The 17,202-nt window shown below is 41.9% G+C and overlaps 1 protein-coding gene across 5 annotated transcripts in view; it reads left to right on the top strand.

The window, feature by feature from the left end:
* GRIA1 (glutamate ionotropic receptor AMPA type subunit 1) overlaps window positions 1-17,202 on the top strand; it is a 277,144-nt gene that overhangs the window by 247,100 nt on the left and 12,842 nt on the right. For 4 of the 5 annotated variants that reach the window (XM_040440217.1, XM_040440211.1, XM_040440232.1 and 1 more), the window contains 3 exons: window positions 1,713-1,911; window positions 3,898-4,145; window positions 16,625-16,739. In XM_040440217.1, coding sequence (XP_040296151.1) covers window positions 1,713-1,911; window positions 3,898-4,145; window positions 16,625-16,739 — 562 coding nt within the window. The remainder of the gene's footprint in view (window positions 1-1,712; window positions 1,912-3,897; window positions 4,146-16,624; window positions 16,740-17,202) is intronic. The other variant, XM_040440204.1, reaches the window with a different exon arrangement.

The raw sequence follows: 17,202 nt of genomic DNA, 5'->3' as shown, positions 1-17,202 counted from the left end.
CTAAATCAGAAACCATATGTCCTACCACAATCCGGGGGGTTCCAGTGCACATCCATGAATCACGGAGGGAAAGTAAAAACCATCTATCCCTGGGCTAGATAATGATGTGGTATTAAAGGACAGGGTGGGCAAAAAACTGTCCCTGATATTGCCCTACAGGGGGGTGCTATTCTGGCCCTGATAGCCTAACCACAGACCACCCGCCCTGATAAGAGCGACCCCGCCCGGAAGCTTACCCTATATAGAAAGGGCCCTAGTAAGCCCCTAGCCCCCTGACTTCCAGGTGATCACTATATAGATCTATGTGTTTTTGACTCATTATAAAAGTATATTGCACCTCTCTGTGTATCACACATATAGATAGCACACCTATACTAGTCTTTAAATAGACTTTTGTGGCCCTATTAGCTAGCGTTTGGTGTCCCTAACAGCCTGTCCCTGCTCCACACAGCAACTTCTCCCTACACTGACAAAACACTGAATGTAAAATGGCGGCCAGATCAGGTTTATTTATAAGGTAGGGGGTGTGTCCTTGTGCTGAAACGTCTCAATTGGCTGTCCTGTACCACCTGATGGATGTGTCATGGGTCAAAGTTCTTGATAATGTAAAAGAATATGGCGGGCGCGAATTTCTCCATATGTTCGCATGTTCGGCGAATCGCGAACACGCAAAGTTCACCGGAAACGACCGCCGGGCGAACCGCAAGGCCATCTCTAATAGTTACAATAACCAACTGGCTTCAAATGAATTCAGGAAGAGCAGGTTACAGCTATATACTGCAAAAAACTAATATTTCAGTCATATATGCACAGGGCATATATGGAGCAGGCTATCATGATAAGCCCACTCTATACAAAGCAGGTGCCTTCTGTATAATACAGCTGACACTGGCCGGCAATGACTGGAATCAGAAATAACTCTGAGATCTCCATCATTCAACCCCTCAGATGTCATATCCAATAGCAACTGTGGCATCTGATCATTTAGACAGAGGGAGGCAGCTCCGTCCCTGTTCTCTGACTAGACTCCAAGTAGCAATATTGCGGGCCTTCAGTTGGTTGAACCTTGTGAAGTCTCCTAGGCCTTGTAAAAACCTAAATACCTGTTAAGCCAAGTCTCAAGCAGGGTTTAGTGCGGAAAGTTCCCATAGACAGCAATAGTATAAGTCAAAGTTAAGGGCTACAATAGAGTGAGCCTTTAGACAGCTCATTTGACAGATTTCGCTCACTCTGGAGACTGAGCAGCCTGCAAGGTATATAGGACTTCACAGTGGCATAGTAGTTAGCACTAGGGTCCTGGGTTGAAAATGTCTATGTTTAGATGGGTTTCCCCCATGTACTCCAGTTTCTAATCACGCTCCATAAACATACGGTACTGATACTTTTAGTTAATTGACTTGAAATTTGCCTTTGTGTGCATGTGCCTGAAATAGGGATTGTGATCCCCACTGGGGATAGGAACTGATGTGAACATAACAATATGTTATCACTGTTGAATATGTTGGTGCTATATAAACTACAGGAATTAATTCAAATAATTATGATAGTTAGAACAGCTCTTTATGTAATAAACAATTCTGATGAAGCATGGGGACATTGGCTAGGAGAAAGTATGACAATGACCGTAGAAAGAGCAGCAGGTGGTAGTATTTTGAGTCTTCAATAAGGCGTACAATTTATTAAACATAACAATTTGTGATTTTTCCCTGCAGGTCTCTCTCAGGACGCATAGTTGGCGGTGTCTGGTGGTTCTTCACTCTCATCATCATATCATCTTACACAGCAAACCTAGCGGCCTTCTTGACAGTTGAGAGAATGGTGTCGCCTATCGAGAGTGCTGACGACTTAGCTAAACAAACAGAAATAACATATGGAACACTAGATTCTGGGTCCACTAAAGAATTTTTTAAGGTTAGATGCCATTTTTTTTATTATGTTATTAATTGGAATTGTTTTTTACGTATTTTTTTATATTATATTCAGAGACTGTGGCGCTAGAATATTGTGTGTAGTGTAATAAAGCCAGTACTTGTGATACAGTGAACCTATCAAGAACATGGAAAGATCTATAATTTAATGTTTTTCAAAACTGACCTATTTTGGGCCTAAGGGAAAAAGCTATTTTTATTTTTTATTTTCATTGCCAGGTTCAAAGAGTTAAAACATTTACCGTATTTTTTGCCCTATAAGATGCTCCTGCCCATAAGACGCACCTAGGTTTTAGAGGAAAATAAGAAAAAATATTTGTTATTAGTTCTCAGATCAGATTAGCAATCAGACCCCCAATGTTAATCAGAACTCAGCTCACAGCCCCAATCAGACCCCCAATTTTATAAGACCCTCAATCAGACCTCAAAGTTAATAAGACCCCAATAAGACCTCAGATCAGACCCACAATCAGACCTCAGATCAGACCCCAATGTAAATGACCCTCAATCAAACCTCAAATAATAGCCCCAATATAAATTAGACCCCCCATTCAGAACTCATCTGGGATACCTCAGATCAGACCCCCATGCCACAGATCAGACCCCCATGCCACAGATCAGCCGTCATGCCACAGAACAGCCCCCTTGCCACAGAGCAAACAAAATAAAAAAAATCAACTTACCTCTCCTGCTTCGGGCGCCGCGGGCTCCAAGAATCCAGCATTCTCTTCTTCCTGTGGCCGGATGTGCTATGAACAGATGCGCACAGCGTGAGGTCACAAAGCATCCTTACGCTGTGCGCAGTTATAGCATAGCTGACAACAGGACCAGGAAGCAGTTAGTACATAGCCTGGGAGAGCTGCATTCACCGTTTCCTAGTCCTCCAGGACTAATGAGCGCTTCCATAATGGAAGTGTTCATTAGCATTTGCCCCATAAGACACAGCAACATTTTCCCCTATTTTTTGGGGGAAAGGGAACGTCTTATGGGGTGAAAGATAAGGTACATTTGTAAATGTCCACGTGGCTGTATTTAAGCTTGTTTTTTTCTGAAAGGAGTTGTATTTTTCATTGGCATCCTTTTGGGGAACATATTGGGTCCAACATTCAGAAATGATTTACTGTATAAAAAATCTTTATTGGGGTCATATCTAATTTCATATATAAACTGTATTTTTTTCTAATTAACTGGTTTCCTGTAGTGACCACTAGGAGGAGATTAGATGCTCACTGCATATAGATACACCAACCAGGACTGAATGACTATGCAATAAGCTTCCCCTAGTGGCAGCTACAGGCAGCTCTCTATCAGAAAAACAAAGATTATAGCCCGATAAGATAATATTAATCAGCAGAGTTTAGGACTCATTTAAAAATAAATGATGCTGTGTATACTGTTGAACTCTTTAAGTCCTCATCTCTACATAAAGCGCTTGTGCGATCACGGCATTTTGTGTCCTGACCCTGTTCTTCATACAGATGTTTGCTTTGAGGTTGAAGTGAACAAATTAAACACATTCATTTCCAAGAAGTATCTGGGTGTGCTGATAATTAGCATTGTAAATTTGTGTGCATTTCCATAACCCATCATAAAACTGTGATGTTCCTCGTCATCATTAAGCCTTACTTATCAAACGCTACATCTGGTCTCCCTGCCATAAAATTGGCACAAAAGAACCATTTTCACAACTTGTCTCATGTTACCAAGATATCAAAGTGCTTTTGTACCTAATTTGTATTTCAAACTTTTTTTTTTTTGCTTGAAGCAGCATTAGTGTAAGCTGTGAACGTGCTAAGTCTGCATCTGATAAAAGGATTTTAATGAGACATTAAACTTTATAAATAGCCGCCTTAGAATTTTATACTCTGCTTACCGATATCTCCCACCTGCTTAATAAAATGTTTGTATCCATGTTCAGTTTTTCCTTAAATTATTGCACTCCTCTTCTTTGGTCTTCTATTTTCCCTAGAGATCTAAAATTGCAGTCTTTGAGAAGATGTGGACGTATATGCGTTCAGCTGAACCCTCTGTGTTTGTTAAGACAACTGAGGATGGAATGAACAGAGTTAGAAAGTCCAAGGGCAAATATGCCTATCTCTTGGAGTCCACCATGAATGAGTATATAGAGCAGAGAAAGCCATGTGACACCATGAAGGTGGGAGGTAACTTGGATTCCAAGGGCTATGGCATTGCCACCCCAAAGGGGTCAGCTCTGAGGTAAGTAGCTGAGCTTTGCCTAAATGTCCATAGATTTACTCTTTGGCTGTATACCCAAGGGTACATGTTACACAAACAAAAGTTTTCTATAAGAAATCATCCCTTCATATACTTCATACCATATCATCCATCTGCTTGGTGTCATGTCATCTTGTATAACACATCCTGTAACAAATATTGGTAGAATGTGGATTGAATTATACTCTAGGTTCTGTTTTAGAGATGTACATTTGGAAATATGAAGAAACATTTTCAGCCTTTGCAGAATATTGGAAGGCAGTAGAAGGGTCAGTTTACTAGAAAGAAAAAAAATGATGAGCTTTTTGTAAGTGTTAAGGAGGAAGGTTATGTCAAGAGAACCTGCCACTAGAAGAGGTCCCATCAAATTAGAGCATCTATATGACATTGAAGTAGTGTGGGCATGTGGGCCTACTAAAAGGCCTCTAGAAATACCTATGGTGATTCTTGACAATTGCTTGGACATGTGTCCCCTCCCTTTTTGAGTCCTCTCAGGCATTCAGTGAAAGTAAGAGATGTCACATGACTTACAGTAGGTTCAGTTAATATCATGTTTTTCCTTTATGTTGTCATATGCACCAAACAAATGCTCCTTTGTAAGCAATATTGTAACATACATCACCCATATAAGCCCCCATGTTATATAAATGTTTTTTTGAGGGTGTCCCATGGAAGAAAAATGCATAGCATACTATGCTTTGTATACAGTAAAAAAAAACTACCCAATGGACACTTTTTTACAGTCAAGCCATATGGCTATATTGTTTAGCATATGCACTTAAAATATACGCGCCAAACATGTCTTGAACAGACCCCTAGGGAGATAATTTTGTAAATGCAATGGTACCCACTAGTATTGATCCTCTCATTTAAATGTACCTCTCCTGTTGACATGTTTTTGTTGAAAGGGTTATTGGTGATTTGAAAAAAAATTGTCCAATTTTTTCAGAAACAGCTCCACTTTTGTCCATAGGCTGCGTCTGGTAATTGACACATGTGACATCTCTTACTTTCACTGAATGCCTGAGAGGACTCAAAAAGAGAGGGGACACATATGTCCAAGCAATTGTCAAGAATCACCATAGGTATTTCTAGAGGCCTTTTAGTAGGCCCAGATGCCCACACTACTTCAATGTCATATAGATGCTCTGCCTCATTGACTTTAATGGGGATAAGCCACAATACTAGACAAAGCCTATGGGCAAGAGTCGCACTGTTTTGGGGCAAAAAGAAGATTGACACAATTTCTATGTTGGTTTAGCCATAAAACCATATGATAGCATGTTAATAATTCTAATCATTAATTACAATCATAACTTTCCACCAGTTGATGAAAGGTAGGTCTGAGGTCTCCTATTCCTCGCAAATGTTCTCTGTATACATTTTGCAGTTTGTCAGTGTTATTCCACCTTTAACTTCACTTTGCTTTTGTAACTAGCTAAATTTTTCTGACTTTTTAGAGACTTTTGACTATTTTAAATTCATAACATGTGTCAAAGTCTTCTGTAGTTAAGTGGTTTGACAACAAAGATGTTTAGGAGTTTGTGAGGGCTGAGTTTAACTGATGTATTAGTGGAATGGTCCTGACTGTCTGATAGGTTATTCATAATCGCAGAACAAGCTAAAAGACAGATGAAAGGCGATAGGGTGATTTTAACCAAAATATATATCTGTCAAATTCAGGGGAGTATTCATTTTTTTCTCATAATTTCTGCACAGATAAAACCTACATCAATCATGCCATGATACAGCGCCAAGATAATACATACTGAGCCCTTATAATATCACAAAATAGTGACCACAAAATATGCAGTATGCAAATAATACCCTCTCAGTTACCAATTAATATTGCTATATACCACATAGTACTGTATTGTTTTATTTATGGTTCCTTAAATAGGGTTAGGGTTAAGGCTTGGTCACAGTTATCTTAGGAAAGGCTAGGTGATGCAAATTTTAAAGCTTAAATACATAAATATACAGCTTAAATACATAAGTACACAGACTCTAAACTTAACCCGTCAAAAAAAAAAAGCAGTCATGGGTTCTTCTAAGCAGCTGCCTAACACTCTGAAAATGAAAATGGTCGAGGCCCACAAATCAGGAGAAGGCTAAAAGATGATAGCAAGGCATTTTCAGGTTGCCATTTCCTTAGTTTGATATGGAATTAAAAAAGGGCAGTTAACAAGAACAGTGGAGGTGAAGAGAAGATCAGAAAAACAAAGAAAAATTTTAGAGACAGCTGCTTGTAGGATTATCAGAAAAACAAATCAGAACCCCCACATGACTGCAAAAGACCTTCAGGAAGATTTAGCAGACTCTGGAGTTGTAGCACATTGTTCTACTGTTCAGCAACACTTGCACAAATACGGCCTTCATGGAAGAGTCATCAGAAGAAAATCTCTCCTGTGTTGTCACCACAAAATTCAGCATCAGAAGTTTACAAAAAAACATCCAAACAAGCCTGATGCATTTTGGAAACAAGTCTTGTGGACCAATGAAGTTTAAATAGAACTTTTTGGCCAAAGGTACTGTATGCTTTGAGAAAAAAAGGGAAGCAAAACATAATTATAAAAAAGCTGAAGTTGAAAAAAGGATGGCTTCTACATATGGATAATAATCCTAAACACACCTCAAAATCCACAATAGACTTCAAAAGGTGCAAGCTGAAGGTTTTACTATAGCCCTCATAGTCCCCTTATTTGAACATCATTCAAAATCTTTGGATACACCTGAAAAGAGCAGTGCATGCAAGACGGCCCAGGAATCTCACAGAACTGGAAGACTTTCGCAAGGAAGAATGGATAAAAATCCCTCAAACATGAATTGAAATACTATTGGCTCGCTACAAGAAGCGTTTACCAGCTGTGATACTTGCCAAAATGGGTGCTACTAGGTAATAACCATGCAGTATGCCCAAAGCTTTGCTTTGGGCCCTTTTCTTTTTTTGTAATTTTGAAAATGCAAAAGATGAAAATAAAAAAATAGCTTTTACTTAAAATACAAAGGGAAAATGTCACCTTTAACTATGCCTTTTGGATATCATTTAAACTTCAACTTGCTTAACTTGTTCAAAGTAACTAGAGATGAGCAAATTTCTCAAAAATTCTATTTGGCCGGTTCGATACATTTTTCGAAAAAATTTGGTTTGATCTGAATTTATTTGTGGTGAATCGAGTTAAAAAAAACTGCTATTTCCTGACTGCAGACAGCCTTTATAGTGGTGTAGAACACTGCACTGTGCCTTGCAGTAACACGCATAGGGAGTCTGCTGTGGTAGTGAAACAATACTGTGAGTCAGTATGACATGCAGATGACAGGTGTTGCTCTTAGAATCACTGCACACTTCATTTATTTGGGCAGTTACGGAGCCAAAACTGAACAAATAACTCAAGGGTGAACGCAGCCTTACAGGTCAATGTTAACGTCATGAAGAAGCGCACTCCTTTTACACCGTCGGCAGCTGATTCCACATAGATGTCTACAGAACCTGTTCTATTAAATGCCTATACAAGTAGCCACTCCTGCTTTTGGCTACCAAATCATAAGCAAAATAGGGACCATGTCATGCAGGCCTTACAGCTGTTACATAGACAGGATCCGTTCTGCGTCTCATTTTTCCTTCCTTCTGACATATCAGAAGAAGGGTCAAATAAATAATGATGTCAGCCAGGCCAAAAGGCAAAATAGTAGCCCAGTCATAAAGGTGGGAGGGTGGGAACAGGATGAGATGTCCACAGAGTGGCCCTATGACATAGTGGTGAGGTGGAAGCAGCATGAGGAAACCACAGAGTGGCCAAATGAAAGTGTGGAAGTCGCAGGAGCATCAGGAGGCCACAGAGTGGCACAATGACAGAGTGTGGAAGTGGTGGCAGCAGCAGCATCAGGAGGAGGCCACAGGGTGGTACAATGACAGTGTGGAGGTGGCAGCAGCATCAGGAGGCCACAGAGTGGCACAATGACAGAGTTTAGAGGTGGCAGCAGCAGCATCAGGAGGAGGCCACAAGATGGCACAATGACAGTGTGGAGGTGGCAGCAGCAGGAGGAGACCACAGAGTGGCACAATGACAGAGAGTGGAGGTGGTGGCAGCAGCATCAGGAGGAGGCCACAGGGTGGCACAATGACAGTGTGGAGGTGGCAGCAGCAGCATCAGGAGGCCAGAGAGTGGCAAGGTGACATAGTGTGGTGGAGGTGGCAGCAGCAGCATAAGGAGACCACAGAGTGACCCGGTGACAGGATGGGGAGGTGGGTGGCAATACTAGTAGCAGCTGAAGATTGGCGGGTGAAAGTAGGAGCACTTGGCATCAGATGTGTGGCATCAGGCAGGTGGCAGCATCAGAATAGCAGCTGAAGCAGGTAGCCAAAAGAAGCCGGTCTCTTTTGTCAAAGTGTTGGTGTGGCACCATAGATGATCTAGTCTGATGCATCAGGCATTAGTGGGTGGAAATCCTGGCTGATCCAGCCCTAATTCATCTTGAAAAAGGTCAGTCTCTCCACATTTTGGGTGGACTGGCGAGTTCTTCTTGGGGTAACTATGGCCCCCTGCCGGACTAAACACCCGCTCTGTTGTCACACTACTGGCCAGGCAGGACAGCTTTTCCAGGGCAAACTATGCCAGTTGCAGCCACAAATCCAGTTTGGCTGCCCAGTAGTCCAGCAGATCTTCAATGTGGCATGGCAGGGTGCTGTCCAAGCATGCCACCACCTGCTCCAGGTCTAGCTGCTGCTGGTGAGTAATTTCTTCACTAGGCGGGTGAAGAAAGCTGCTCATCAGCGACTCTAGACTCAAGTTGCTGCTGATGGAGCTGGAACTGCTCCTACCCAACCACCCTGCCACAGCAGCCATGGCAGAAGAACGTGAGCGCAAAGGGCCCCCCCGGTCAGACCTGCGAGATGATGGATGATGGCGCAGATAAGCAGCGGACAACTGACTACATAGGATGTCTCTATAGTAGATCAGCTTGTCCTCCCTCTCAGGGGGTGTAAAAAAGGCCCCCATTTTGGACCGGTAGCGATGGTTCAACAAGGTGGAGAGCCAGAAGTCATCCCTCTGCCGAATGGTGACAATTCGGCTGTCACTACGCAAGCAAGTGAGCATGCATTGGGCCATTTGTGCAAGTGACTCGGAGGGACTCCCTGCCTCCATCTCCACTGCATACTGCCACGGTGTGTCTGTGTCCTCTGCCTTGTCTTCCTCATCGCCCTGTAGCTCCTCTGGCTGCTCCTGCTCCTCCTCTCCTGTCACCTGTCTAGAAAAACCACCCATTTTGCTACACATTGCTTGTGCTCCAATGTCCTCCTCCTCCAGTTCAGAGGGCTCATGTGGCCGTGAGATCTAGGCACCACGTCTCCAGTCCCCTGACCAGCCAGATTTACCAGAATCTGTTCCAGGACATGAAGCAGTGGAATGACGTTGTTCATCCCATCGTCCTGGCAACTGATAAATAACTTGGCCTCCTCAAAGGGCCTGAGCAAACAGCAGGAGTCACGCATGAGCTGCCACTGGCTGACATCAAAGTTACACAGGGGAGTACACCTGTCCGCTTGGATCATCAAGAAATCGTTTATGGCCTTTCTCTGTTCGTATAGTCGGTCCAATATATGGAGGGTGGAATTCCAATGGGTGGAAACATCGCCTATCAGCCTATGTTGGGGGATGCTGTTCTGCTGTTGCAGCTCAAGGAGGGTGTGCTTTGCGGTGTACGAGTGGCTGAAGTGCATGCAAAGTTTCCTGGCCATTTTTAGGATTTGCAGATGGGTGGAAGATTTCGGGAACCTCTTGACAAACAGATTAAACACGTGTGCCATGCAGGGCGCATGGCTCAGCCCTCCTTGATGCAGCGCCGACACCATGTTCTTTCCATTGTCGGTCACCTTGTTTCTGATTTTGAGTTGTTGAGGAGAAAGCCAGGATTCGATTTCTTGATGAAGGAAACTGAGCAGTTCCTCCCCTGTGTGACTCCGTTCACAGAGGCAAATGAGGTGCAGAACAGTGTGACACCGCCGTGCCCTGCACATGTGGTATGCTGGAGAAGCACTGTGAATTGTTTCTGCAGTGGAGGCTGAGGACACGGTGGAGGATGAGGAGGCAGAGGCGGACATTGTCGCAGGACCAACGGCGTGAGAACGTGGAGGCGGAAGTTGCATCACCTGGCCAAGTTGCTGGTGTGGCTGTGCAGGAACCACATTCACCTAGTGGGCCGTAAAGGATATGTATTGTCCCTGGCCGTAGTTACAGCTCGGTGCTGCTGTCCACTTTGGCAGACACCAACAGGCTCAAGGACTGGCCCACCTTCTGTTCTACATACGTGTGCAGGGCTGGTACTGCCTTTTTGGCAAAGAAATGATGACTTGGGACTCTCAACCTCCACCTCCACCACTTGGAAAGGGAGGGACTGCAGCACCAGCAACTTGGCCAGGAGCACATTCAGCTTCTGCGACGTTGGATGAGTGCACGCATACTGTTGTCTCTTGGCAATCGCTTAGGTGATAGATTGCTGATGGAATAACTGACTAGGAATAGGAGGAGGAGCAGGAGCATCAGGAGCAGCAGATGATGGGAAGGACAGACCGCTCCCTTCGGCTGAGGTGGTGGAGCCTTGATTGCCTGAAACTGGGTGCGTGCCACTGGGTGATGCAGCGGTTGCTGCGGCAGGCTGGACCACCACATCAGAGCCACCGTTCTCCCAGGCCACTTTATGGTGACTCTGCATATGTTGACGCAGGTCCGTGGTGCCAACATATAACTACACAGCAGAAACAGCAAATAATATATTTTTTTGCCACTAATACACTCCAAAAAGGGCTTTAGAACATATAACTGCACCGCTGAACGGCAAATAGGACCTTACTTTTTACACTTATACACTCCACAAAAGGCTTTAGAACATATAACAGCACCGCTGAATGGCAAATAATATATATTTTTTGCCACTAATACACGCCAAAAAGGGCTTTAGAACATATAACTGCACCGCTGAACGGTAAATAATATATATTTTTGTGCCACTAATACACGCCAAAAAGGGCTTTAGAACATATAACTGCACCACTGAACGGCAAATAATATATATTTTTGCCACTAATACACGCCAAAAAGGGCTGTACTTTTCTCACTTCACCACACAATAGCTAATAAGCCATTTTTTCCCACTATTACAAGCCAAAAAATGCTTTTGAAAGTATAACTGCACCGCACAAGGGCAAATAAGACGTAGAAATATTTCCTTGTAATAAACCCTGTTAATGGCTGTATAAAACAGCAATTGCACCCCAATTACAAGAACGGTTTGCTGGAATTACAGAGCTGTATAATGGCAATTTGGGTTCCCAGTCAGTGCAGCAAGGTGTAATAGGATTGTTCCTATTACCCAGGGTGTAAACTCCCCTACTGAACGCTGTTCTGCTTCAATACTGTGGAATGATTCCTCTCCCTATCCTTTCCCTGAACTTCTATACAGCAAAATATAAGTTTTCAAGTCTTTCCTAACACTGTCTCTAGCGCCTGCTAACGTCTCTCCCTGCACTAAGTACACTGGAAAATGGCTGAATCCAAGATGGCTGAGGCTATTTATAGGGCTGTGACATCACAAGGCTGGCTGGCTGCTGATTGGCTGCATGCATGGCATTGTGGGTGATCCCTCGTACCCAGGTTTCCTTGTTCAATGTCCTAACACATGCAGCAGTCATTTTTAAAAATGCAATTCGTTACCACGAAATGTGAGGAAATAAGGATTCAGTGCACACTGAATTTTTACTGAAATTTGAATCGAATTCCACTTCGTCAACTTCGATTCGCTCATATCTAATAGTAACAATACTTTTGACCAGAAGTGCCCAAACTTATTCATGTCTATATACTGTATAGATCATGGGTTTCAATGCAAAATCTGTAACAAGGCCCCTAAAGTACCGTGTGCCAATCATAATGCTATGTGTCTTCTTAAGTGGCAGAGGACTTCAGGGTTACTCAAGCACCTGGGACCTGGTGTGTCTGCTACCTCTACACCATCTATTACTAATTAGTTTTAGAATATCAAGAAGGGAATGCACATTTATTTTCTCCACTTGACACAAAACATATTCTTCTACATGTAGGATTCAGCCCCATACATTTTGGAGACACATGTCCTTGTTCTGTTTTACTCACACTAAATTTTCATAGCCTGAGGCTATACCACATGAACTGTCTTGCTGCAGCAGAAAAAAACATGAAATGTGTGCAAACGATTTAAGAGCAATGTTGTAAATGTTACGTGTAGAGCAGACCTATTTTGAGATAGTGTTTTTTGTTGTTTTTTTAGTACAGTACAACAAGAACAAAATCTCTCATATACTGAGCCTCCATTACTCTGCTTTCCTCAAATCTTGAACTAGTCAAATTGATTCTTTACTAGTGAATTTATTAGTGAATTCTTTACTTGTGAATTCTATATACATCTACAAATCTGGGATGGGCTGAAATGCAAACTGCAGTTATATGATTTTGCCTATAATAAAGATTAAGAAGCAATGAGTGCTGCAATTTTCTGTCCATTGCCCCCAGATCTGCTTACCCACATGCACCACACTGAGTGCCGACCAACTATAGTTGGTACATCCCCACTACTTTAGGCAAACTTAAACAGAGTTTTGATCTCCACAGTACCCTTCTAGCCCATTTGAGTAGAAAAGTTAAAAATCATCATCATCATCTCCAAGATGATGATGATGATGACATTATGACACTATGGCCTTCCCTCTCTTCTTTGCACACCCATATGTGTAATGGCGGAAAATCAACAGAAGTAATAAGCCAACGAGGATAGTCAAGGTTGCAATACAAGATGCCACAACTATGTGAATGAATCATGACTACCTAGATTTGAATTAATATGGAATTGTACAGATATACTGTAGAAGAACTGATGCATCCAGATAACTCTGAGACTATGGGTCTTTTCAGGGACAGAAAGGCCTATTGGAGAAGCATTTATTGGATCCACTGTGGTGGGCCAAAGCTGTGACTAGATAACAGGGTCCTCCAGGTCTAACACTGACAACAACCTTCTGAAAATTACACTAGAGCACTTCTTTCATTTCTCACTTCTTAATTTCAGACTTTGAGTTATTTGACAAATTGCCTATTAGTCCCTATTTTTACATGGGGTGGATTCATAGAGTGTATTCTATAGGTCCACCCAAACTTCATGATTCATTATATTTTGTTAAATCACAGTTTTCCTTACCAGTTGGGTTCTTTATAGATGCCTAATATAATAAGAAGTTGTCTTAACTTGGAAACCACCTAGTTCAACAGCCAACTTTGTCAAGTATCAGTATTTATAGAGTTGTCAAACCATTTTAACCAAAGTAAATTATATAAAAAACTTAAAATAAGACTTTTCTCCATCCCACTCATCCTACCTTCATCCACAGCATGGCTGACTGGGCTTGTCACCTATCCTGAGCCAGAAGCCCTGTTACCCACATTCATATCTCATATGTTCCACTTGTTACAGCCTTAGGCACATTGCTAAAGGTTTGGTCTGTGTATGTGTGTTCTGTGTCATTAGAGAATCACTCAGAAGGATTGGTGATCCAGTTTAATCTCTATTTCTTCCCTATATGCTTTCCAAAATATGACACACCTTATCCCAGCCCCCCGCTGCCAAGGAACAAGGATAACATGGAGGTCTTAAAAGAACATGATGGTCAATATTGAAGTTGACCATTACCATTGTCCAGTAATTGGTTTTCACATAATTATTTTTCTCCCACTGCAAGATCCATCCTGCTTCCTCCTATTAAACCGCAATTAAAATGCCGCAATTGTTTTCCCTTTTGCTACTGCTCAGTGCAGTAAGGCTGCAGCTCCGTCACTAAGGTTAACAGTGGCTATGTTATAATAAAAGTAATGTTTAGAGAAATTATTTTAGCTGAATTCACCATTAATTTGTACATTAGCGCTGTGAATTAATGTGTTCTCAGGAAGGTCACATACAAAATTTTTATGTACCGAGGTTAATCTAGTGTATAATGTACTTATTAGTGACAATGAGAAGAAAATACATTGACTGAATGAGATACAGCTATGGGGAGGAAATAGTGTTGCAAGCAATGATTGAGAACTGTTCACATGCGATACGTTCACTGAGAGATCAATTTTCTGACCATAGATGGGCCTCAGGAGATAGGTACACAAAGATACACTATGATCCCACATGTATGGCTTGGAGGTGATACTAAGTCATAATATGCTTGCACAAAGCTAAAAGTAATGAGAAGTTGCAGCAATAATCAATATGTTTCTAGAAAAGGTAGGTACAGTAAGAAACAATATGACCATTAACACAATTACCAAAGGGGTTGTCTTTCCTTTCTCCTAGAGCACTGACTGGCAGATCTACCTACACAGACACTACCGGTTATGGGCCCCTGACCAACCACTATAGCCATGTTACATTTAACTTAGATGAAGGGGGTTTTCTGGCCACCAGATATTGATGACTTATCCCCAAAGTGGAGGTTGCAGGGAACAGCTGACTGGTGGGGGTTCCCACCAATCTGATATTGATGACCTAGCCTGAAAAAGGGTCATCAATTTCTGGATCCTAGAAAACAGCTTTAAAAAATGCATTTTAACTTATCATTTGCATGTATTTCTGTTTACAGAGGCTCTGTACTTCAACCTTGAGCAGTTCTCTAAAAATCCATGTGGTTGTGGGCCCTCCCAAGCCATAGGCAATCAGACATGACCAACTGTTCAGTCTACTATTGCCCGCAGATCACTTTTTTCCCTATGAGACAGATTTACCTAATTTGTCTTAAAAAATTGAGTGACAGCCCTTCTGGAACTGTAAGGGTGACCATATAGTTAACTTTTTTACATAACAATGAGTAATAAGGTTCTTAACAACGGTAAGCGGGTAAGGCTACTTTCTCGCGTTTGGTGCAGCTCCGTCATGGATCTGCACAGATGGATCCGTTCAGATAATACAACCGTCTGCATCCGTTCAGAACGGATCTGTTTATATTATCTTTAACTTAGCCAAGACGGATCCGTCTTGAACACCATTGAAAGTCAATGAAGGACGGATCCGTTTTGTATTGTGCCAGATTGTGTCATGGAAAACTGATCCGTCCCCATTGACCTACATTGTGTGTCAGAACGGATCCGTTTGGCTCAGTTTCATCAAGCAGCGTTTTGTTGTCCGCCTCCAAAGCGGAATGGAGACGGAACGGAGGAAAACTGAGGCATTTTGAGCGGATCCTTTTCCATTCAGTATGCATAAGGGCAAAACTGATCCGTTTTGGACCGCTTGTGAGAGCCCTGAACGGATCTCACAAACGAAAAGCCAAAACACCAGTGTGAAAGTAGCCTAACCTGTCTTATAGTTACTGATTATTAGGGGGTTTCAAAAGAAAGGTTCTTTAAAATGTATACATTAGCAACATGTATTCATATATACTATGTGTAGTTGCCTACAAATAGATATTTGACCCAACCGTTAACAATTAATTGAATATTTTGTGACTTTAAGTTTGTAGTTCAGAAAACACACACGTTGCTATGGACCTCTAGTTACATTTAGTTCAAAACCACTGATGACACATATTAAATTGAATGCAGACAGAATAAAATATTGGTCTCAACATGGCAACAAGCCATACTTCTCTTGCAAAATGGTGACTTGGTCCAGTTTATTTCCTTGGTTAATACCATGGGACCTCTGAGTAGGATGTGACTCATGTGATATGATGAGATTCTGAAACAGTATGGTGGCTCTACATACGGTTCCATGATGGAGGTCCACCACTGGTCCCCTCCTTGGCATGAGATGGATTGGGACCAATGAACCTCTCTACTAGGCTATATATATATATTTATATATATATTTATATTTAGCAGGGTTGGTGTTAGCAGCAAGTCCACAGGCTTTAGGGTGCCCAGGGTGATCTGGGTAAACATTATATATGCTATATCAAGCTTAGGAAGGGGTAGACAAAGCACCAGTTGTGACTCGGTCACCTAAGGGCCAACATATACAACATATATCTAGTCTTGAGCCTGCTTTTATTATTAGCCACTATTTGATATAAGGTAAAAGAAAAATAACGCTACTGAGTCTATCATTTAATTCTTGGTAGCACCCTGGCTGTATATGGCTGCATCATAATGGGTTCACATGCATGGCTGTAAGACTACTGCTGCTCAGCATGTCAATAAGCTTGCCTGCATTTACATTGCAGAACTGGTAAACATATTTGAGATGTATATTATAGTCACAGTATATACAAATATAAGATTCCATTTTCTTGAAGACCTGCATGCACTGCGGTGACGGAGCTGGAGTAGGTATGGGGTCATATGGTGGTATAGGATGAAACTTGCAGCTGGTTCACCTATCCTTTGTCTCATGACCTCATGAGTGATTTCTCAAGCTGTAACTTATCAAGTGTTATCTATTCATTTTTAAAGAAATCCAGTAAACCTGGCAGTATTAAAACTGAACGAGCAGGGGCTTTTGGACAAATTGAAAAACAAATGGTGGTACGACAAGGGAGAATGCGGCAGCGGGGGAGGTGATTCCAAGGTCAGCCCCAGTAAGAACAAACTAGCGGGTAACAAAACAGCATGATAGTAACCAGCAACTGCCCTGTACACCTTTTATGCCAAGGCCCCGGTGCTATTCTACTAAGGCTTGCATGGAAAAATACAGTAAACCAAATTAGGCAAGTGACACAATTAAATACAGATATTGTGGAAGAAATATACAAAAATGTTATCCAAGAAGACTCTGGATGTAATGTAAGTAGTTGCAATCATACTTCAAAAAGTATGTGCTAAATGTGTTTTTATAATAGGTATTTATGGAATAATCAGATATATTGAACACATTAAACTTAAGTCAAACTGTTTCTAGTTAAAAATTCATATTGACAAAACGCAATGTCAAAATCCTACCATATTGAATCCCCACTTTTCACTGTATGGGCTAAATATTTGCCTCAGTTGTCTTAAGCCAAGCAAGAAGATAGTAAACAACTAAGTCACCG

This window comes from Bufo bufo, chromosome 1 (assembly GCF_905171765.1).
Source record: "Bufo bufo chromosome 1, aBufBuf1.1, whole genome shotgun sequence".
NCBI classification, from domain to species: Eukaryota; Metazoa; Chordata; class Amphibia; order Anura; family Bufonidae; genus Bufo; species Bufo bufo.
Note: the sequence above shows the minus strand (reverse complement) of the source record. Positions and strands in the feature narration are given on the sequence as shown.